At 28.4% G+C, this 21,139-nt stretch overlaps 5 protein-coding genes across 13 annotated transcripts; 3 read left to right on the top strand and 2 right to left on the bottom strand.

Moving 5' to 3' along the window:
* Window positions 1-79: 79 nt before the first annotated feature.
* LOC141528842 (uncharacterized) lies at window positions 80-1,234 on the bottom strand. The gene has a single exon (XM_074245094.1). The coding sequence runs from the start codon at window positions 1,187-1,189 to the stop codon at window positions 80-82; it is 1,110 nt and encodes a 369-aa protein (XP_074101195.1). The 5' UTR covers window positions 1,190-1,234.
* An 802-nt stretch (window positions 1,235-2,036) lies between these two features.
* Window positions 2,037-7,463, top strand: LOC141528878 (proton-coupled amino acid transporter-like protein pathetic). 2 transcript variants are annotated; one of them, XM_074245159.1, is made up of 8 exons: window positions 2,037-2,295; window positions 2,391-2,706; window positions 5,217-5,280; window positions 5,348-5,415; window positions 5,493-5,597; window positions 5,774-5,924; window positions 6,105-6,226; window positions 6,293-7,463. In XM_074245159.1, exons 3-8 carry the CDS (start codon window positions 5,278-5,280, stop codon window positions 7,341-7,343), a joined length of 1,500 nt encoding a protein of 499 aa, XP_074101260.1. In that variant the 5' UTR covers window positions 2,037-2,295; window positions 2,391-2,706; window positions 5,217-5,277; the 3' UTR covers window positions 7,344-7,463. The 2 variants fall into 2 exon arrangements, with proteins under 2 accessions (XP_074101260.1, XP_074101259.1); XM_074245158.1 differs by lacking the exons at window positions 2,037-2,295; window positions 2,391-2,706 and adding an exon at window positions 2,777-2,990.
* A 958-nt stretch (window positions 7,464-8,421) lies between these two features.
* Path (solute carrier family 36 member pathetic) lies at window positions 8,422-14,849 on the top strand. Its single transcript, XM_074244631.1, has 7 exons — window positions 8,422-8,684; window positions 11,216-11,261; window positions 11,675-11,745; window positions 12,301-12,405; window positions 12,487-12,637; window positions 12,928-13,049; window positions 13,139-14,849. The coding sequence occupies exons 2-7, from the start codon at window positions 11,259-11,261 to the stop codon at window positions 14,133-14,135; spliced, it is 1,449 nt and encodes a 482-aa protein (XP_074100732.1). The 5' UTR covers window positions 8,422-8,684; window positions 11,216-11,258; the 3' UTR covers window positions 14,136-14,849.
* A 358-nt stretch (window positions 14,850-15,207) lies between these two features.
* On the bottom strand, window positions 15,208-16,013 carry Rpb10 (DNA-directed RNA polymerases I, II, and III subunit Rpb10). The gene is made up of 2 exons (XM_074244632.1): window positions 15,738-16,013; window positions 15,208-15,403 (listed from the first exon to the last, which is right to left on the bottom strand). The coding sequence occupies exons 1-2, from the start codon at window positions 15,830-15,832 to the stop codon at window positions 15,295-15,297; spliced, it is 204 nt and encodes a 67-aa protein (XP_074100733.1). The 5' UTR covers window positions 15,833-16,013; the 3' UTR covers window positions 15,208-15,294.
* Window positions 16,014-16,589: 576 nt separating this feature from the next.
* Pan3 (Poly(A) specific ribonuclease subunit PAN3) lies at window positions 16,590-20,607 on the top strand. 8 transcript variants are annotated; one of them, XM_074244629.1, is made up of 10 exons: window positions 16,590-17,134; window positions 17,294-17,418; window positions 17,500-17,751; window positions 17,828-18,197; window positions 18,397-18,513; window positions 18,600-18,839; window positions 18,923-19,205; window positions 19,294-19,648; window positions 19,949-20,069; window positions 20,151-20,607. In XM_074244629.1, the coding sequence occupies exons 2-9, from the start codon at window positions 17,341-17,343 to the stop codon at window positions 20,066-20,068; spliced, it is 1,815 nt and encodes a 604-aa protein (XP_074100730.1). In that variant the 5' UTR covers window positions 16,590-17,134; window positions 17,294-17,340; the 3' UTR covers window position 20,069; window positions 20,151-20,607. The 8 variants fall into 8 exon arrangements, 7 of the variants coding, with proteins under 7 accessions (XP_074100730.1, XP_074100731.1, XP_074100728.1 ...); XR_012479392.1 differs by having other exon boundaries at window positions 16,592-17,134; window positions 19,949-20,314; window positions 20,383-20,607; XM_074244627.1 differs by having other exon boundaries at window positions 16,592-16,752; window positions 16,980-17,093; window positions 19,949-20,607.
* Window positions 20,608-21,139: the final 532 nt, after the last annotated feature.

Below are 21,139 nucleotides of genomic sequence, written 5' to 3'. Positions count from 1 at the left end.
TTCTAAAAAAAAAAAAAAAACCAAATGATAAAAAAACAAAATTAAATATGACATATTAAACAAAAAGACCGACTGTCATTTATTTCTTCTTGTTCTTTTTATTATTTTTTTTGCTTTTCTTCTTGACCTGTATTTCTTCCTCAATCTTAGCTTCTTCCTCAGTTTGAATTTCCCTCGTTTCGCATCTGACAGGCAGCGTATCGACGAAAGCTTTCGGAGTGCGTAACTCAATTTGAATGTCGGGCTTTTCTTCTTCGCCAACCAGGCCTTTCTTCCCAATTTTCAGGACAAACACATCAAAATCTCCATCTTGATGACCAGCGTCATTAAAATTACCTTCTTTATCAATCATTCCGGAGACTTTGAGCACCAGCGGTTGGCTGGGAGGCGCGGGAGATTCAAAACTTGGCGCTTGCGCCGTATTATCCCCTCCACTGTCGTCCTTATCGCCGCCATTTTGACGCGGACAGTAGTTCTCTCGACAAAATGGCGGGTCTAACTGAAAATTCGACCGCGGGCTACTTTTTAAATTAAAAAGGCTTTGACTAACAAGCCTGCAATTGTACGCGAGAGCTTCTTGGTCCATAACTTCACTTCTAAAAATATAAGACCCTGTTTCAGTTGCCGGAGCGTCAAAAGCGGTGACGATAGACTGCCCGAAAGAAGAAATACGAACGTAAGCAAGCACGAAAGCAGCCAGCTGGTTGTTGTGGTAAATTTCTACCGGGCCTTCGTAATTCTTCGGCGGAGGAACATCGCAGTTCCAACAGTTCAACATTTCTTTCCTCAATCCCGCAAACTCGTTAGTTATGTCAAGCTCTCCGGTACCAATCAGCACGTCCGGGTGAATATCTGCTGGCATTTTCTTGTACACTCGAAGGTTTATCTTGAACTCCGCGTTCTTGTTCACAACTACCGTCTGCGGAATCGCGAACAATATAGAACGCCCGGAGTAAAATTTTTCTACGTCCCGGGCTCCGATTCCCCGACGAGCCAATGGCGATAATTGCTGATGCGCTGGAGTAATCTCGATTGCGTCATTTTGGATCCCCAGGAATTGTAATAAAATACTCGTTGGCCCACGGAGAGTTTCGTTTAGTTTAGATACTCTTTCTCCGGTTATGTAATGCACGAAAAACTCCAGCAAAAATAAGTACTGCTCTTTAAAAGATGATGTTGAGTCTGACATTTTTTTTACTACATTTTTGATAATTTTTATTATTTATAACCTTGATTTTCTTTTGACAGGTTGTTTTATTTATTAACGGATTTTTTTTTTATTTTTAGCGACCTGAATTGTGAGTAGAACTAATTTAAAAATTATAAACTTCAAAAAAAAATTTATATTTATTTTTTATTGATTTTAAAGATTGAAATTGATTTTAATAAATTTATTATTGGTTTTTCAGGTAAATATATTTATTAAATTAAAAAATATTGTCAATAATATATCAGTAAAATTTAATAATATTAATTAAATTTTTAAGTGATAATTTTTTCTAAAAATTCAATTTAATAATTATTTTTGTCAAAAGAAAAAATGAAAAATTATTAAAAAAAATCTTAATTTGACTTTTAAGGTCACTAAAATTAGATATTAAAATTTTTTAATAATTATTTATTTAAATTATTGCAATTATTAACTTACAAACATTTTTTTTTTTAAATATTAGAGCACAAATTAATTTTTAAATAAAAAAAAAATTAACAGTAAAAAATTTTAAATTACAAATTTTTCTACTTTTATTACATAAAATTTATTTATTTTTTTAATTTTTTTTTTTTTTTTTCAAACCAAGCTTCCAATTTTAACGGTCATACTTTTAACCGCAGTGTTCCGTAAAATATCCAAACAAAAAGCGACTCAATTGACTGTCATTTTCTAAATCAGTGCTTACTTCTTTCACACAATAATAAATAACAGAAAAAAAAAACTATTACAATACAATTAGAATACATTTAAATACAATGACAAAAAATAAAAAGAGCCGGAATCACATTAACTAAATCCATCTGCTAATTGACCTGTGAGTCAAAAAAATTCTTGAGGATCGACAGTCCCTAGAGAGTCATTCATAGAAAAATTTATCGAATATCGTATCATGTACATTCTGTCTATGAGATTGATTAAAACTCGTAAAGATTATATCATCGCTCATAAACACAATGTTCACTCATTATAGTCAATTAAGGAAAGCCGGTTACATCTGATTTGTCAATTAAAAATCGATTCTTCAGTTGAAGAAAATTTCTTCTGAAGAATATCAAGAAATAATATTAAAAATCATCAACCAGGTATTTTAAAATATTTTTTTAGTTAATTTATATTCTTGACTTTAATGTTTTTACAAAACATTAAAATTTACAAACATTTCTTTTTTTATTTACAGGCATTTTAATCACATCTGCCGCCAAGCAAACAGAGCAGCAAAAACTGATAAGCAACGACTATTTTAAATATTCTAATCGCTATCGCTATCAGTTATTGCTTAGTCGTTATTTCTTCGCCAAGGATGATAAATTGGAGTCAATAATGCATGAGCGTTTTTGACAAATAGTAAGAAGTTTGATGGTTGATTAAAATAACTACTTGAAGCAGCGGACAGTACACAGAGGAGATAATTGGCTAGTGGGGAGCCAATTCTTGGAAGTGAGGGAAGAAATTCCGAGGGTGGGAGAAGAAGAAGCCAGGAAGGGGAAGCATTAGTAAGTGGCGGGAAAGGAGAAAAAGGGGAAGGAATTAGTTTGCGGATAGTTCTTTCAAATCAACCGGTTTGTCAGTCTCAGTTCGTCCCAACAATTTTGGGCATGTACCCGTGGTATTAACCACCGCAAGCTGTAATTTTAAACACTTAAAGCTTGGACTCGGTGGGAATACCACGGCTTGTCCCAACAAGACTTATCTTTAGTTTCAAGTATTGATATTTTTTTTTTTAATCAATAGATTTCATTAAAGTTTTACTTGTAGTGTGATGTTGTAGTAAGTTAAGGTAAAACCACGTTTTTTTTTTTTTTTTTTTTTTTTTTTTTTTTTTTGAAAATTAAATACTTGAAGTATTTTTATTATTATTTTACACTTTAAGAAAATTTAATCTTATTTTTAGAGTGAATTTTAATTAATTTTAATGAAGAAATTCAATTTATAGTGAAGAAATTTTTTATATTAATTTTAATTTATTTTTTCGATTGTTTTTGGAATTTAAATTTAATTGTTTAATTATTTTAGGTAATTTGTTTGCAATTTTTGGTTTGCAAGAGGCTTCGCATGTTTCATCATACTTTAGTACACGCTCGATATTGTAATGTGGTTCGTCATCCGCTAGTGTCGGTTTATGCGGCTTCTCAATACATTTATATACATCGTTATACACATGGGTATCTTCATATATGTTATATATATATATATATATATATATATATATATATATATATATATATATATATATATATATATATATATATATATATATATATATATATATATTTATACACTTTGAATGAATACATATAAGGGAGGGCCGGATAAAATAGGGACGCTAAGAAAAGAATGGGTTTTTTTGTGAACGTTAATACGGGTCTTTTTATTTTTCACTCAGGAAGAAACGAAATGTCTTTCGGGGAATTTTATTCAATAAATTTATGCTGGATTGGATACATTGAAATTCATTTTTTAAGGCGTTTTTTTTTCACGAAATTATAATGTAAAATATTTGAAATTGGAGCGTAAAATTTAGTTTGAATTTTTATTGAAGAAATATTAATATTTTTTTTTAATAATTAAATCAATACAAAAAAATATTTTTAAAAAATTGCACTTGCAGTTTTTAAAGTTTTATACACGTGGAAATTTTTAAAAATTTTAAAAAATATTTTTTTATAATAATTTTTTTAATAAAAAAAAGAATTCTAAAAATTTTTAGATGTCAGCTAATTTTATTTTCATATTAAATTTAATTAGAAAAAATTTTAATTAAAATTGCATATTTAAAAATTTGTAAAAAAATTAAAAGTACAAATTTATTAAATATTTTTTTTTCAATAATAAATTTCCAATTATTTTTTATTTTAACTTTAATTTTTAAAGTTAAAAAAATAAAATAATAATTTTAAATTAAATAAGAAAATTTCTAATTTAAGAAACTTCAATAAAAAATAATCTAAGTAATCAAATACTTAAAACAATTCCCAAAACTAAAAATAAATAGTGAACCTATGTTTCAAAAACGATATCATTGTTTTCCTTAGTATAATTAATAGTTTTATCTCAACGATAATTTTTATAGTAATTATAATTATTAATCTTAACAATGTGTCGAAAGATAATAGTACTAACAGACAAATTTATATCTAGTTGTACCCAGTTTTATTTTATCACCAAAATAAACGTAATATCAGGATAAGATAGTCTCGGGAATTTTTTCTAATAAAACATAAAACACACTAATTATTATTATATTAAATTTTTTATCATTAGAACGTAGTAAAAAAAAAAAAAAAATACACACAACTTTTCAATAATAAACTCGTAATTGTATTTCTTCAAAAGAAGATAATGTTCTTACGGCAATTTTATCTTTTGTCGGTTTAGTTGGGCCTTGTATTGCAATTTAAAAATCTAAATTATTTTCTTTGTGATATATTTAGACTTATCTTGATTTTTATTTATTAATGCACAAATGAATATTTATTGCAAATAATAAATACTAAGTATTCTATTGTATTTCAATAAACGTCTAATGAAATAAATATTTCCTTAAAAATTTGTATGCATGTATAATAATTTATCTAACTCTTTTAGTAGCTTATTTATGTCAGCGATTATTTTTTATGCATAATAATATAACACCGTTTCATTTTTTTTTTTTTTTTTTTTTTTTTTTTTTTTTTCATCCTTCAATGTTATCCCAGAGATTTTTTTTAAAACCTGTTTCTGCACAACAAGGGTTCGACTGACTACAATAAATATTTCGATTGTATTTTTTTGTGTAAATTCCAGAAGTCTAAAAAATAATTTATCGACTGCAAGGGTCACGTCACATTAATAAGCCTCAAAAAACTGCAAATGCCAACAAATTGCTGTAATACCTTTTACAAAAAATTTGTCTTATAAATTAGACAAATATTTTACAAGGCTATTTAATTAAATTAATTTTAATTTTAAACTAGTTTTACAATAAGTTATTAATAATTTAATTAACATTTTGTTTTGCTTACAGGAACTACTTGGATTTAAATACTAATTATTATCAAGGAAACTTACAATCGCTAAACAGCAAAATGGTGAGTAATATAATTTACAATATTTATTTAATTATTATTTAATTATTGATTTATAACTTTGTTTCAGGTTGAAGGAAATAAAGCCTCGACTGAGATGCACACTTTTCTACCTCAAGATGACGCGCTTGCATCTAAGTAAGATATTTATAAAAATTATTTATTAAAATATAATTTTAATAATTCAAATATTTTTTTTTTTTTTTTTTTTTTAGATATAAAGTACAAGTTGTTTCAAAAGATGTGGAAGTCGCAACCCCTCTGGCGAATTCCAAAAATTTTAATCCATTTACGGAGCGAAAAATTGACAATCCAACTACGTAAGTATTTCTTCTCAATTTAATTAATTTTTAATAAATTTATTTTACAATTTTTATCGATGAAATTTTTTTTTATAAATTTTTTACTCAATTTATTCATTAGAAAAATTCTAAAAATGATCAAATTTCTCTTAATTTAATTAGAATTAATGTAAAAAAAAAAAAAAAATTTACAGGGATGGTGAAACGCTAACGCATTTACTGAAAGCAGCTTTGGGTACTGGAATTCTGTCTATGCCCTATGCCTTCAGAGGCGCTGGAATTGTAGGTGGTATCCTGGGAACAATCCTTGTCTCACTTATCTGCACTCATTGCTCTTACATCTTGGTAAGTTCACAATTTATTGAGTTTAAAATTTTTGATTTTACATTAGAAATGTTAATTTTGGAATAAAAGCTAAAATATTAGTTTAAAAAAAAAATAAGGCATTTTTTTTTAGACAATTAAATTTTAAATAACTTATGTTTGAAAAATCAGGACTAAAAAATAATCTAAATTTGTTTCCAGGTAAAATGCGCTCACGTATTATACTACAAAACACATAAAACAAAAATGGGATTTGCTGACGTCGCAGAAACAGCATTTGCAACTGGACCAAAATGGGGTCGTAAATTTTCCAAATTCTCCAGGTAAAAAAAAAAAACTTCTTTAACGCTTTAAAAAAACAATTAGTTACCCCAAAAATAATTTTGCAGATACTTCGTTCAAATTTGCCTGTTTTTAACCTACTTCGGCGCTTGTACAGCGTACAACATCATCATAGCGACAAATTTCGGGCAAGTAATAAAATACTACATGAACCACACCGAGCCAGTAGTATTACTGAGCAACACGACCACCCTAGAGAACGTTTCGGACGTAGTAAACATGACAACATCAGCGATAGAAACAGTAATCCCGCTGGATGTTTCATTTATGCGAATAATAATAGCCTGTCTGTTCATCCCGCTGATCCTGCTGGTCTACGTGCCTGACTTAAAGTACCTAGCACCTTTTTCGATGGTCGCAAACATCTTCATGGCCTGCAGTTTAGGAATGACCTTCTACTACCTGGTGCAAGACATGTTGCCGATAAGCCAATTGTCGCTGGTGCGACCGTATGAGGAGTTCCCGCAGTTCTTCAGCGTCACTGTCTTCGCGATGGAAGCCATCGGAGTGATAATGCCCCTGGAGAACAACATGAAGACTCCCCAGAACTTTGTGGGAATTTGCGGAGTCCTGAGCAGAGGAATGGGAAGCGTCACCTTCATCTACATCCTCCTGGGCTTGCTTGGATACATGAAGTACGGGGACCACGCAAATGCTGTGATCACTGCGAACCTGCCGATCGCTTTGATACCAGCCCAGGTCGTCAAAGTTTTAATCGGGCTTGCTGTTTTCTTCACCTTCGGGCTCCAGTTCTACGTTTGCATTGACATCGTCTGGAATGGAGTCAAGGAACACTTTGCTCACAGACCAAGAGCTGGGGAATACATCGTCAGGACGGTCATGGTGATCTGCTGTGTCTCCTTGGCCATCGCCATCCCCAACATCGGACCGCTTGTTGAACTTGTAGGTGCCTTCTGCTTCTCCCTGCTTGGACTTCTTGCTCCCGTGGTCATTGAAGTCATCACCTACTGGGACGTCGGGTTCGGTCGCTTCAACTGGAAGATTTATAAAAATATTGTCGTTACTGTAATCGGACTTTTGGCCCTTGTTTTTGGTACCAAGTCCGCTATTATCGGCATCATTGAAGCTATGATGTAGAATTAATTTTAAGTTTGCTTCTATTAACCATTTTAATTACAATTTTACTCAACTGATTATAAGACTTGTAATGATTCACATTTTTTAATTATAATTTTTTATATTAAGTTTATTATATTACTAAGTTGTTTAAAATTATCCACCGATATTCTTCGCAATTTTTATCTCTTCTACTTTCGCTTCACGTATCAAAATTAATTATCATCTTAAAGTTGTCACTTGATCATTTTTTAAGTCAATTTTTCTTTTGCAGTTTGTTACAAAAATTATTAAAATTATTTACAATATACAAAATTGAAACTCTTGTGTACTTAACAGTTTTATCAAGGATATTTTATACAAGACATATATATATATATATATATATATATATATATATATATATATATATATATATATATATATATATATATATATATATATATATATATATATATATATATCATTGCCTACAAACCCCACATGTATTTTCATAATTCTTATAGAAAAAAAAGTATCGCTTCACATTGTAAATAATACATTTTTATACAGTATTACTGCTCAATAGTTTTTAATAAAAATTGTATCTTTTTTATTCAATTGTGAAAATATTAACATCAAAAGGTTATGATTATTATTAATAAAATTTGAATGATTTTAAATAATTATTTTAAAGGTTTATTTTATTTGTAAGGCTAAATTTAATAGTAATTTAATTATAAGTTGACCGACATTATTTATAAAAGTTAATTTATTTAAAAAATGACCAGCATGCATTTTATATATATATATATATATATATATATATATATATATATATATATATATATATATATATATATATATATATATATATATATATATATATATATATATATATATATATATATATATATATATATATATATATATATATATATATAATAACAATTGATAATTAAACAAGTGGGGAGTATGAACTGTATTTCTGAAATGTTCAGTGTAAGTCGGCGCGTGAGTGGGAGTAAGAGCTAAAAATAATGAGTGGGGTAGATAATGTGAGGTTATGAAAGTGTAGTAAGTGTGGGCAAAGGCGGGAAAGGGGACCGATCTTATATCGTGTGTTATTAAACCGGTTGGTCAGTTCGTATTTAATTCTTGCCACGTACGCGTACCTAGGATAGAATCCTTACATCTGGCAGCTAACTACTGAAATAATTACACGCGTGTCGGTGTGCCGGCTAAGACATTTATTTATAATAAAAGTTTATTTATATTTTTGCAATAAAATACTGTACAGTCATAGCCGGTATTTTAGCAAGAAGAGATTTTAATTAACATAACTTCAGTAGCAAGTGACATGTTGTAGCGAGTTTGTCTCAGGTAAGAAAAAAAATTAAAAAAAATAATTTCTAATAAAATTTAAACTTGCAAATTTAATTGTTAATACTGCGAAGGAGGTTTGATTTTAATTAAATTTTGTGAGGTTGGTTTCGGACTTTCACGTGTTTCGCCCGATTCCAACATGCTTTTGCTCATGCCCATCTGTTCATGCAGCGGCTTTGACCACGTGGATATTTTAAAAAGACATAAGTACATATGATGTCGTCATTAACGAGTGCAATGAACACGATACTTTTACATATGTGTATATAAATACACAGTATATAGTTATAGTATAAATATATACTGGGGAAATAGTACAGAATACAAAATTAGTTTTAAGATTCAGTCGCACGGTTGAAGGAGCAAGTACTGTTATATCTGCATTTAAATATGTGTGCTAGACATCTATGTGACTTAAATCAAGCACCACCGTCGGGTGATGTAATACTTGCTGATATTTCAGTTACTAAATTTCACCAGGTCTTTATCTGTCGGGAAGAAATATTCTGATTAAGTTAATTACTACCTTACGGAGTTTATCGGATAAACTTTGACTTGACATCTAATTATCGGAGTCAATTATTTTTTGTGATAACTTTTTTTTATCAGTTTTCTACTTGCGGTAATTACCAAATTTTTTAATTATAAAGTCATTTTTTTAAGAAGATATTGTGGCGAGTTTTTATTGTTATTTTTTTTAAGGTAAATATTGAAAAGAATTGAAGAAATTTTTATTTTTATTTAAATTATTAATTATTGTTAAAATTAAAATTTTTCATTATTTTTATTAAATTTATTAATTATTATTAAAATAATTAAACAAATTTAAATAATTTTGATTTATTAAAATTTTAGAAAATAAATATTAATAAAAATTATTTTTGGAGTAAAAATTAAATTTTTTAACAATTGTATAAAAATTGATCGAAAAAAAATCTCCCTCAGATCTTTAAAAATATAGATAGTTTTGAATTTATGTCTTTGTAGTTATTTTTAAACACGACAAATTTAGATTCTTTTTCTTAATATTTAAATATGTCATTTATTTTTATTTATTTACATGCATAAAGTCATATGTTAAGAACAAAAAGCATTGGGGAAAAAAAAAAAAAAAAAAAAAGCAACTCGTGATTTAATAAGGAAAAAAATTATTTTTTCCTAAGAATTAAAAAATGAATTTAATTAAAATAATTATCAAAAAATATTTACTTTCTCAGGGTAGATGAAATAAATGAATTTATAAATATTATCACTCATTATATATATATGTATTTTCCTGGAAAATAATTTTGTAACTAATTGTTAAATTTATCAATAGATAACTTAGTTGATAAAAACAAATAGCTTTTTGATAAGTTTATATTAAAAATTTATTTTATCAGATTATTTGCCTGAAGAAATGAAGCTAAAATTTCTTCACAAAAACCTGTTTTAATATTATTTTTTTTTAAATACTAATAACCTGATTTCTTCACATTGGTGTAAGTTTATTAAATAAATATGAAATAGTGACGAGGTATATTAATAAAAATTAAATTAGCTGACATTAAGAATTTTTTTTTTTATTGAAAAAATTAAAAAAAAAAAAATTTTTTTAGTCATAATTTGATAATTAAAAATTAAATTATTATAAATTAACATGTTAAAAATAAAAAATCAGTCAAGTATGTAAAAATGGTTAGCTTTTAAGAATTATAGATTAGCGTAAATTGGAGAAAAATGTGTGGGCGACTATAAATAGAGAATAATTAGGTTTGGTATTAAAAGAAGAAAGAGCAATTGCTCAAATATTAAATTTCATTCAAGGCTTTCCACTTAATTGAATCATAATCGTAAAATATAAATTAGAGTAATTTAATTCCGGCGACTGTTGAATTTTTTTATTTAATTGTTAATTATTTGTTCAAACAATTGCCTCATTACTGTATAACGATATCGGCATATCATTTATTCATCTATTGAAAATTTTTAAAAAAATATTAATATTATAATCTTATCTTGTTGCGTGTCCGGTTTGTTACAAATCGTGATCTACAAATGTATTTATGTTTTTAAACAATAAAAGTGATATTGATTACAATTGTTTGCAACAGTTGTAAATAAAAAAAAAAAAAATAAAATAATAATAACGCTGATTAGAAAATAAGAGATAAATTATCAATGTATTGTTTTTGATTTTATGTACAAACATTGTGTGTGAATAACTAAAAGTTAAGGATGTTTAATATTATACATAAGCCTGGTAATTATGTAATTTTATGTAGGTTTTTGCGGCTGGATAAATTGCGGTGACTGTCACGGAATAATATAAATTATCGGATAAAGTTTCTTTTAGATAATTATGTATTGGAATTAATTCTTGTTATCATTCATTGTAACACTCGTACACTTTCAATGTTAAGTGTTTTTAATTATTAGTTTGATACTTTAATTGAATGGATAAAAATATACATATTTATTAAAATATAATGAGATGTCAAAATGTAAATGACGTGTGTTTTAATAACTTTTTTTTTCTCTGGTTGCAGTGGAAATTTTCGAGAGATTTTAATTACAATCAAACGCTGCAAAATGGTGAGTTCCAAAAAAATTATTATTTTTGTTAAATAAAAAATAATATTAATAATAAAATTTAATTAAATTATTTTTTTTTAATTTCTTGTGAACTATTGACATTTTTAAAGATATAAGCTCATCCCGATGTTACACTCATCAAGACCTTTCATTTGAGTACCCACATGCATTTTTTTCATATATTTATATATATTTATATATATATATATATATGTATATATGAAAAATATATAAAAAATGCATGTGGGTACTCAAATGAAAGCTCTTGATGAGTGTAACATCGGGATGAGCTCATATCTTTAAAAATGTCAATATTGAAAAAAGTACAGTGCAATTTAACAAAATTAATTTTTTTTTATAAATATAAAAAAAAAAAAAATACAATAATTAAATATTTTTTGGCTTGTTTCCAGGTTGAGAGCACGAACAAAACACCGACAGAGATGCACACGTTTTTACCTCAGGATGAGGCATTAACAAATAAGTACGCAGCATTAATAATTTAATAATATTAATAATAGTCCTAATAAAAATAATTTTCGTAGGTACTTTTGATGTAGTTTCACAGCTTACAATTTATAAATGATTTAATTCTTAATTTCCCGGCTGTCATTTATCTAATTAGATGACTCATATAACATTTAGAAGAATTTAGCTGTCAGCAATTTATTTTAAACAAAAATTCTCTTCTGTTAATTTAATACCGTATATTTTCTAAATGCTGAACATACTAATGTAGAACAAGGATAGAGTAGAGTGTCGTGCTAGTTAACTGCACGTAGATATGCGTATCTATTGCACAATAATTGCATAGTTTATTGAAATAATTGATAATTGTTAAGCTGTAAAAGTACATTTATTGATATTTATTACTATTTAAAATTAATCCTCCCGCGTTATAATTAACGCGCAAAAAAAAAAATATTCAAATTTACTTTGATTAAAAAATTTATCAAGTACTTGGTAGGAAATAAATTTAAATGATGAATAATCGATTGATCGCGCTATCAGCAATAATAATAAATCTTTTGTCTGGCAGATACAAAGTGCAGGTCGTAGCCAAAGACCCGGAGGTCGCAGTTCCATTAACCGATCACAAAAGTTTCAATCCCTTTACTGAGCGCAAAGTTGACAATCCAACTACGTAAATATTGTACACATTGAAAAAAAAAAAAAAAATGATGAATTATTTATTATTTACAATAATTAATTATGTTTGTTTTAGTGATTGCGATACGTTGACGCATTTATTGAAGGCAGCTTTGGGTACTGGAACTCTGGCTATGCCCTATGCCTTCAAAAGCTCTGGATTAATCGGCGGTATCTTTGGAACTATTTTCGTCTCACTTATTTGCACTCACTGCTCATATATTTTGGTAAATTTTTTTTGTTACTTTCTGTTATTAATTATTAATTAGTCAGAGGTCACTCGCGGCCTCGAGAATAAATTATTTTAATTATTAATATTTATGATTAATTATTTATTGGATTTAAAAAAAAAATTTTTTTTTGATTTTTTATTTATTTAATTTAATTATTTTAAATAATTGTATTTAATAATTTATCAGATTGATAAAAAAATTTTTTTTTTAATTTTTAATATTATTTTATTTATTAAAAAAAAAAATTCATGTAAGAATTACTGACCTTTGATATTAATTTCCAGGTAAAATGCGCTCATGTACTATATCACAAAACGCACAGAACGAAAATGGGGTTTGCTGATATTGCTGAAAATGCATTTGCTACTGGACCAAAATGGGGACGTAAATTTTCTAAATTTTCCAGGTAATTTTTTTTACCTAAAAAAATTTTTTTCATGTAAAGAAAATTTTTTTAATTATCAAAAAAAACTAAAATAATTTTATTTTCTTCAGGTACACCATCCAAATATGTCTACTGATAACATATTTTGGAACTTGCAGCGCGTACGCTTGCATAATAGCAGAAAACTTCGGCCAGGTAATAAAGTATTACATGGACCAGCATGCAGGAGTCCCGTTCGATCCAAAGATGGAACTAAGCGATAACTTTATGCGAACATTGGTAGCCGGACTATTCATTCCGCTGACATTGCTGGTCTACGTGCCGGACTTGAAGTACCTGGCGCCGTTCTCGATGGTAGCAAATTTGTTCATGGGCTGCGGACTGGCGATAACTTTCTACTACCTGGTCGACGGACTGCCTCCAATAACCCCGGAGGTACTGACCAGGCCGATCGGAGACTTCCCGCAGTTCTTCGGAGTGACGATATTCGCCATGGAAGCTATCGGAGTGATAATGCCTCTGGAGAACAACATGAAGACGCCCCAGAACTTTGTAGGAATTTGCGGAGTTCTTAACCGAGGAATGTCCTTCGTGACCCTCATCTACATCCTCCTCGGGTTCCTCGGATTTCTGAGGTACGGAGAAGCAGTAAAAGCAGTGGTCACCTCGAACCTGCCTATCGAATTGGTACCAGCCCAGGTCGTCAAAGTTTTAATCGGACTCGCGGTTTTCTTCACCTTCGGGCTTCAGTTCTACGTTTGCATCGACATTGGCTGGACCATGTTGAAGGAACGCTTCCCCAAGAGACCTCGGCTAGCCGAGTACTCCATGCGCACTGTCATGGTCACCATCTGCGTACTCCTAGCCATAGCTATTCCCAAAATCGGACCGCTTGTTGAACTTGTAGGTGCCTTTTGCTTCTCCCTGCTTGGACTTCTCGCTCCCGTGGCCATCGAAATCATCACCTACTGGAATGTCGGGTTCGGTCGCTTCAACTGGATGATTTACAAAAATATTTTAGTCACCTTGATTGGAATTACCGCCTTGATTCTCGGTACCACTTCCGCTATTCAAAGTATCGCCAAAGAAATGTTTGGAAGTGTGTAAATTTAAATTACAGATTTTGATTTAGGATCAAAAAAATTACTGAAGTTAGATGACATGATTTTTAGGATTTTTTTTTTTTTTTCAACAAATAAATTATTTTAAAAAATTTTAATTTATTTTTTGTTGAAATCTAAAAAATTACAGATGTCTTCTAACTTTAGGGTAAATATTTAAAAGTAGGGTCGACCATTTTAATTTTCATTTTTTCAACGAAATTTTTATTTAATTTTATTGATATTTTTTTTTCACCTAGTTAAGGCCCAAAATGGGGTTGACCCCACTTGTAAACAATTACCAACATTAGTTTTATAAAAATATCGTGTTCATTTTATCATTATCGGGCTTGTATTTGCTTCGAAATTAACCATCTAAGGTATTTTTTTTTAAGTTTAAATTATACATCAAAATCATTTAATTAATTATAAAATAAGTGGCGCTGTCCAAAAATGACGTTAGTTATTATTTTAGTTATTAAGAAATTACTATTACATATTTTAATTAATCTTCATAACATTTAAAATACTTCATAATTTATATTCAATTTTTGCTGGCTATGGTGATGTACAATTGATTTTTTTTTAATTATAAATTTATTTTTAGTCATAGAAATTTTTTTTTTTTTTTAGAGATAAATTGACAATATTGTTATATTTATTGTAATTGTCAAGACTTGAATTTTTATACAATTGACGCTTTAAATAATTTATATGAAAATACTTAGACCTTAATTAATTGAACTGTACTTAATGTATTTGTCCAATTTACAGAGGCTATTAGAAAAATTAGGTAAATTTTAAGTGCAATCCGCCAAAATTACGTGCCTTGTATAAAGTAATTATAAATTAGTCACTTAAATAAATCACAAATTCTGGTCTTTAAATTAAATAATCTATTTTGTAAATAAACGTTGTTACAAAATGATTATTGAATGCCAATATTGTTAAAATGAATATTAATGAGATTATAAACTGTATAATAATACTTGCATTTAAAATAAGTTAAATAAAATAATCAGGGTAGTAAATTTTTATTTTTATTGAAATAAATTTCCCATGATGTAATGTAAGAAAAATTTTATATATTTTTTTTTTTTTTTTTTTTTTTTTTTTTTTAAGTTAGCTTATAAGTAATTATTTACATATCAGAATTATTAAGGTGTTTATTTTTCAAGTGGAGCGTAGTTAAGTAATTTCTCGATCAAGTCCACGTGGCCGAGAAGCATTCTGCGACAGCAGTAGCGTTTTAATCCCAGAGAGTCCAGTGCATCACTGTCAAAAATTATAAAAAATAAAAAATTAATTTGTATTTAAATTAATAATTTAAAAAATTAGTGTATTTTTAATTTTTTTAATGAAAAAATAATTAATGTCAAAAAAAAAAAATTGATGTAAAAATAAAAAATGTAATTTTTTTAAATAAATTTGTTTGTTAAAAAAAATTAAAAAATAATTAAGTGACTGCTAATAAATGTCATAATTATTTTAAATCGCTGACTATCGAATTATTTAATTATAATTAAGTTATAAAAATTTAAAAAATTATAAATTTTAAAACAAAGTATGGAATTTAATAAAAATAAATAATTTTTAAGGTTATAATTACCCTTCAGTGTATTCAGCTTGCAAAAGACCAAGATAAGCTTCCCATTTATTGCCAATAACTTTTCCACAAGTGAAACAACGAACCGGAATGATCATTTTGTCGTTTAGTAATTAAAAATTCCAGTAATAAATATTATTTTAAACAATAAAAACACACCACCGACTGAATTTTAAGAAGCGTATGTGCGAATCGAATGCTCTGGAAGTTTTAAATGCGTTATTTACGTGACAGCCGCGCAGGAGTACTGACGCGCCACCTTGCGGATAAAATATTAATTCTGTATATTTCCAGTTGATTATTATTTATTTTCCGATTAAGGTTGAATTAATAAAATAATAAAGTGAATGAAAATATTAATTAATTTTATTAATTTATGCGTGAGATAAATCAATTATTTTATTTAATAATTGATAAGAAAATAATTGTGTCAAAAAAAAAAAAAAAAATTACAAGTAAAAAAAAAAGTAAGTAGAATTATAAAACTTTCTTGTTATTTTTTCATGATAAATTTTTTAATAAAAAACAAATTTAATTATTGAAAAAAAATTGAATTTAAAAATTTTTATTTAGTTTAAAAATACCGCGCGTGAAAAAGTGACAAAACGCAACGACGTTGTTCCGTAAAACTGGAAGCACATGAAACAAAGCGGTGGACTGGATCGAAGCACAAAGAAAATATGTACCTATAGAGTACTTGACATATATATATATATATATATATATATATATATATATATATATATATATATATATATATATAAAAAGAGAAAGATAAATACGTAAACAAGTAAGTAAAAGAAAATATAAAATAAACAGAGAAGAGTAAATATAAGTGTGGTGAGCAGAGTGAGAGGTTAGAAGTTTAGAGACTATGAAAGAAAAGAGAAGGGAGAACACCATAAACACTGGATGGGTTATAAGTTGTAATTGCTGGTCAGAAGATTCTTTGTCTCGATAACAAACAAAATCTACTTAAAATCGTGTACTTAATCCGTTAAATATGTTGATTTATTATGTAAGACATCTGTGTGGATAATATTTATTTATAAAATGTCATTAAACCCGCGTTTTTTGAGGGATTTTCGCGCCTATTAATGACGCGACATCACTGACAGATTCATGGGTTATGTTGACGGCGTACCTTATAAATTTGTCGCATAGCTATATCAGCTAATTATAATTTTTCCAATTATTTATTTTATTAATTAATTAATTTTAATTATAAGTGTGAATTTTTTTCAGTTTACTCTATTTTAAAACTGATAATTTTTATGACGTGAAAAATATTATACCAAGTGCCAAGTATTCTCAATTCAACTGTCAAGGTTATCTGTGACTTGATTTTTCCTTACTGGGGTATTGTCAAAATCAGCTGCCATTGCTGTTACTTCAATAACGTACTTTTTATAATTTTATTACTTCAATCTATATTTTCTGTATGATTCACTCTGACCATGTTTTTATTGACAAGATATTAATTATAATTACTTATTATTATTATCATCATTTTTTAAATTATTATTATTGTAATTAATTAATTTTTTTTTTTTTTATAGGAGCTGAAGAAGTGAGTTGATAAATTGGTAAATGTAGATGTTACAATATGGATCCATCAATGTTCGTTACTTACTCACCGCAGGCGAATGTCGTCCCGTTGGAGTCCAAGCTTGCTACTTATATGGTAAGTATTTTTTTTTTTTTTTTTTTTTGTTTTATTTTAAATATTTTTATTTATTTAAAAATATTTATTGAAAATTTTTAGAACCGCCAAAGCCCAGCTACCACGCTGAATGCCAATGTTGTGACGAAACATCTGTCTAACTTGTCTCTGGAGTCGAGTAAAAAAGCAACAGCTAGTCCAGAGTTTGTGCCAGGACGTGGGTTAGCTGGTAGCACCAGCAGCTCGCCGAATCTTTTTGCTAATTCATATCATTCCCAGGAGAATGTCGGAGGAACGACGTATTTTTATGTTAATAATACTGCTGACAATGTCGCTGATGATGGAAATGAAGTCGTAAAATTTTTTTTTTAAATATTTAATACGGATTAAGTGAAAGTGATTTTACTGTAATTTATTGACGTGATTATAGATCGGCAGCAGTCAGGTAGGATATGTTTATCCAAATACACCTGGACACCTTCAAGAAACGAAACCAATAAAAGTACCAGCAGCAAACAGTACATCAGCACCGTCCACGTCACCTCCTCCCCAAGTAAATTCGAGTTTTTTTATAAGCACCAATCTACGTATGGATATCCTCCACAAAAATTCGCTAACGTTAAGCCAGCCCGATCCAGCACAATTTCCCGACTTGCCAACGGAGGTTGATAATTATCACGAACTTTGTCCATTGGAGCCGATTCATAAACCCGCTTCGACTGTTTTGGGGTACCAAACTTCTACCTATAAAGCTACTAGCTTAAAAAATGGAGTTCGTTATTGTCTACGTCGTGTCCATGGTAATAATTAATTATATTTGTAACTAAAAAAATTTTTTTAGACAATTTATTAGTTGAAAAAAAAATTTTTTTTTACAATTAATTATTTATAAATTTTTTTTTGATAATTTATTAATTAAAAATTTTTTTTTTGATGATTTATTGATAAAAAAAATTTTTTTTAATAATTTATTAATCATAAAAAAAAAATGAATTACAGATTTTCGACTTGGCAATACAAAATGTATGGTACTAGTAGACATGTGGAAGCGCATATCTCACACAAACGTGGTTCAACTTCTGGAAGTTTTTACCACAAAAGCATTTGGCGATAATTGTGAGTATAAAAAACGTCAATCTCAATGAACTTAAATTGATCTAGATCAGCTGGATATTAATAACAAGTTATCAACTAAATTACAGCTATCGTATTCGTGTACGACTATCATCCTGGCGCCGAGACACTTCTCAGCAAACATTTCTCAGGGACAGAGTTGAACGGATACGCTGATCCGTTCTGTTCGGACCCCAATGCCCCACGGCCATACAGTCATACGAAAAATACAATATTACGGCAACAACACTCCAGCATGCTGCCTGAGAGTGTAATTTGGAGTTATATAATACAACTAACCGCTGCATTACGAGTCATACATTCTGGTGGTATGTTTTTTGGAGGAAAAAATATTTGAAAAATTTCCAGATTAATTAAAATTTTATCCAAAAATTATAAATTTAAATTACAGGAGTAGCGTATCGATGTTTAGATCCAACAAAAGTTTTACTGACATCACGAAATCGTTTGCGTTTAAGTTGCGCAGCAGTACCCGATGTCGTGACATTCGACGGTAACGCAGCGAACCCATTGTCGCTTATTCTTCATTATCAGCAGGAAGATCTTATTGCTCTTGGAAAATTGGTATTAGCATTAGCATGCCGCAGTTTGTTAGCCGTCCATCGTGATAATATTCAAGCGTCACTTGAACTTGTTGCACGTTCTTATTCAACAGATCTCCGTAATTTTATTCTGTAAGTTCATTAATAATAATAATTAATAATCAATAATAAATAAATTTTGTATTAAAGCTATTAATAAAATAATTTATTGATTTAATAGATACTTGCTGTCAGATCAAGCACGAAAAAGTGTAACGGATCTAATGCCGATGATCGGAGCACGTTTTTACACTCAATTGGACGCTGTCCAGCAGCGCGCTGACGTCCATGAGAACGAGCTGGCTAAAGAGCTCGAGAATGGTCGGCTGTTCAGGTTACTGGTGAAACTGGCGACTATCAACGAAAGGCCAGAGCTTAATATGGAATTAACATGGGCTGAGACCGGCGATCGGTATATGTTGAAGTTATTTAGAGACTATGTTTTTCATCAGGTCACTCCTAACGATCGTCCCTGGCTCGATATGGCACACGTTGTCTCCTGTCTTAATAAACTTGACGCGGGGTCTCCTGACAAGGTCAGTAAAATTTTTTGTTCATAAATAAGGCCAAGATTTTTTCTAAAATTTTTAATTTTTTAATTTATAATTAATAATTCAAATTTTTTATTATTAGAAAAATTTCTTATTTTTAAATTACGGTTTTTTTTATTGGCCTTAAAAAAAAAAAAAAAATTATGACATTTTTTTTAGACAATTAAAATTTTAAAAATTTTTTTAAGACCAATTTTTTTGCATTAATAATTATTTTAAAATTAAAGAAAAAATCCTGGCCAAATTGATAAAAATAAAATCATAAATATTTATTTATTTAATTAGATTTGTCTAATGTCGCGTGACGAGCAAAGTGTATTGGTTGTAAGTTACGCCGAGCTGAGACAATGCTTGGAGAATTCATTCGATGAGCTCGTTCAGGCAGCTAAAGATGCCGTCGTCTAATGTAAGCATGTTTATAAATATTAGTGATAAGGAAATAAAAAAGGGAGTTGATGATAAAGAAGAAAAAAAAAATAAATGACAGGTTTCAATCTACGGAATGTACCGATGTGATAAAATGAACAATTAGCGGTACTGTAATTTAAAAAATTGTTTCAAATATCAATCTCATAAATTAAAAACTGTGTCAATAATATAATAAATACAACACACAAATAGTAATTAATAAGAAAATGGCAAAATATACAGGTAAAGTTTTTGAAATCAGGTATAATTATTAATTGTAATATAAATTAACAATGATCTTAATTGCCAAGCGGTTTTGGTGTCAATCTTTACTAACAGTTCCGCTGTTTGGGATACTGCAAACAACAATCAACTAAAACAATAAATAAATAATCAGGCATGTCATGTGTATGTCTGCAATGCAGCTCTTAGATAATAGATTTTAAGGAAACTACACGAACTCGTAAACATTCATTTTCAAAATGTTTATTTTTGAAGAGAAAAATAAAAATAAAAAAAAAAAAAAAAACATTTCATTAACTGTTTTATTTTATTTTTTTGTCCTCATATCAAATATAAGTTCTATTAAGGTTTATAGTCTGGAACAAAATACTTAACCCGGAAATAATAACTCGGATAAAAATAACTCGCGTCAAAGATAATCATTTTTATAGTCGTTAAACGAAAAGTTTTGTCTAGAGGGTTCGTTTTAAAAGTTTTACAGGCAATTGTCAAGTTTTAAGAGTATTAATTGAAGGATACTGAAGTTCGATTGTTAAAATTTATCACACAAACAGATGTTGGCAATTAACTGATTAGTGAAGTATAAAATATATTAAAAATATATTAAAAACCTTGTTTTGGACTTCAGAAAAATTTTTCTGACTAAAGTTAACAGTCAGAGAATTTTTAAATTTTTTTTAACACTCAAATTTGTTCCAAAAAATTATTTAAAAAAAATTGCATTTTTAATTTTTTTTTTGTCAGAATTTATTTGTTAAAAAAATTATTAAATATCTGCTAAATTTATTTTCAGAATTAAATGACAAATTTAGCAGTCATTAAAAA

This window comes from Cotesia typhae, unplaced genomic scaffold, assembly GCF_013202065.1.
Source record: "Cotesia typhae breed Kobodo isofemale line unplaced genomic scaffold, CoteBio_Ctyphae contig_44, whole genome shotgun sequence".
Taxonomy (NCBI): domain Eukaryota; kingdom Metazoa; phylum Arthropoda; class Insecta; order Hymenoptera; family Braconidae; genus Cotesia; species Cotesia typhae.
The sequence above is the reverse complement of the archived record's forward strand: the minus strand, read 5'-3'. Positions and strand labels throughout refer to the sequence as shown.

Excerpts from the sequence above, each read along its gene's own strand:
- LOC141528842 (XM_074245094.1), bottom strand. The coding sequence starts at position 1,189 with ATGTCAGACTCAACATCATCTTTTAAAGAGCAGTACTTATTTTTGCTG.
- LOC141528878 (XM_074245159.1), top strand. Across the intron at positions 5,598-5,773 it reads AAAATTGACAATCCAACTAC|GGATGGTGAAACGCTAACGC; the intron begins GTAAGTATTTCT and ends AAAAATTTACAG. Across the intron at positions 5,925-6,104 it reads CTCATTGCTCTTACATCTTG|GTAAAATGCGCTCACGTATT; the intron begins GTAAGTTCACAA and ends ATTTGTTTCCAG.
- Path (XM_074244631.1), top strand. Across the intron at positions 11,746-12,300 it reads GATGAGGCATTAACAAATAA|ATACAAAGTGCAGGTCGTAG; the intron begins GTACGCAGCATT and ends TTTGTCTGGCAG. Across the intron at positions 12,638-12,927 it reads CTCACTGCTCATATATTTTG|GTAAAATGCGCTCATGTACT; the intron begins GTAAATTTTTTT and ends ATTAATTTCCAG.
- Rpb10 (XM_074244632.1), bottom strand. The coding sequence starts at position 15,832 with ATGATCATTCCGGTTCGTTGTTTCACTTGTGGAAAAGTTATTGGCAAT. Across the intron at positions 15,404-15,737 it reads CAAGCTGAATACACTGAAGG|TGATGCACTGGACTCTCTGG; the intron begins GTAATTATAACC and ends AATTTTTGACAG.
- Pan3 (XM_074244629.1), top strand. The coding sequence starts at position 17,341 with ATGGATCCATCAATGTTCGTTACTTACTCACCGCAGGCGAATGTCGTC. Across the intron at positions 17,419-17,499 it reads CCAAGCTTGCTACTTATATG|AACCGCCAAAGCCCAGCTAC; the intron begins GTAAGTATTTTT and ends GAAAATTTTTAG. Across the intron at positions 17,752-17,827 it reads CTGATGATGGAAATGAAGTC|ATCGGCAGCAGTCAGGTAGG; the intron begins GTAAAATTTTTT and ends ACGTGATTATAG.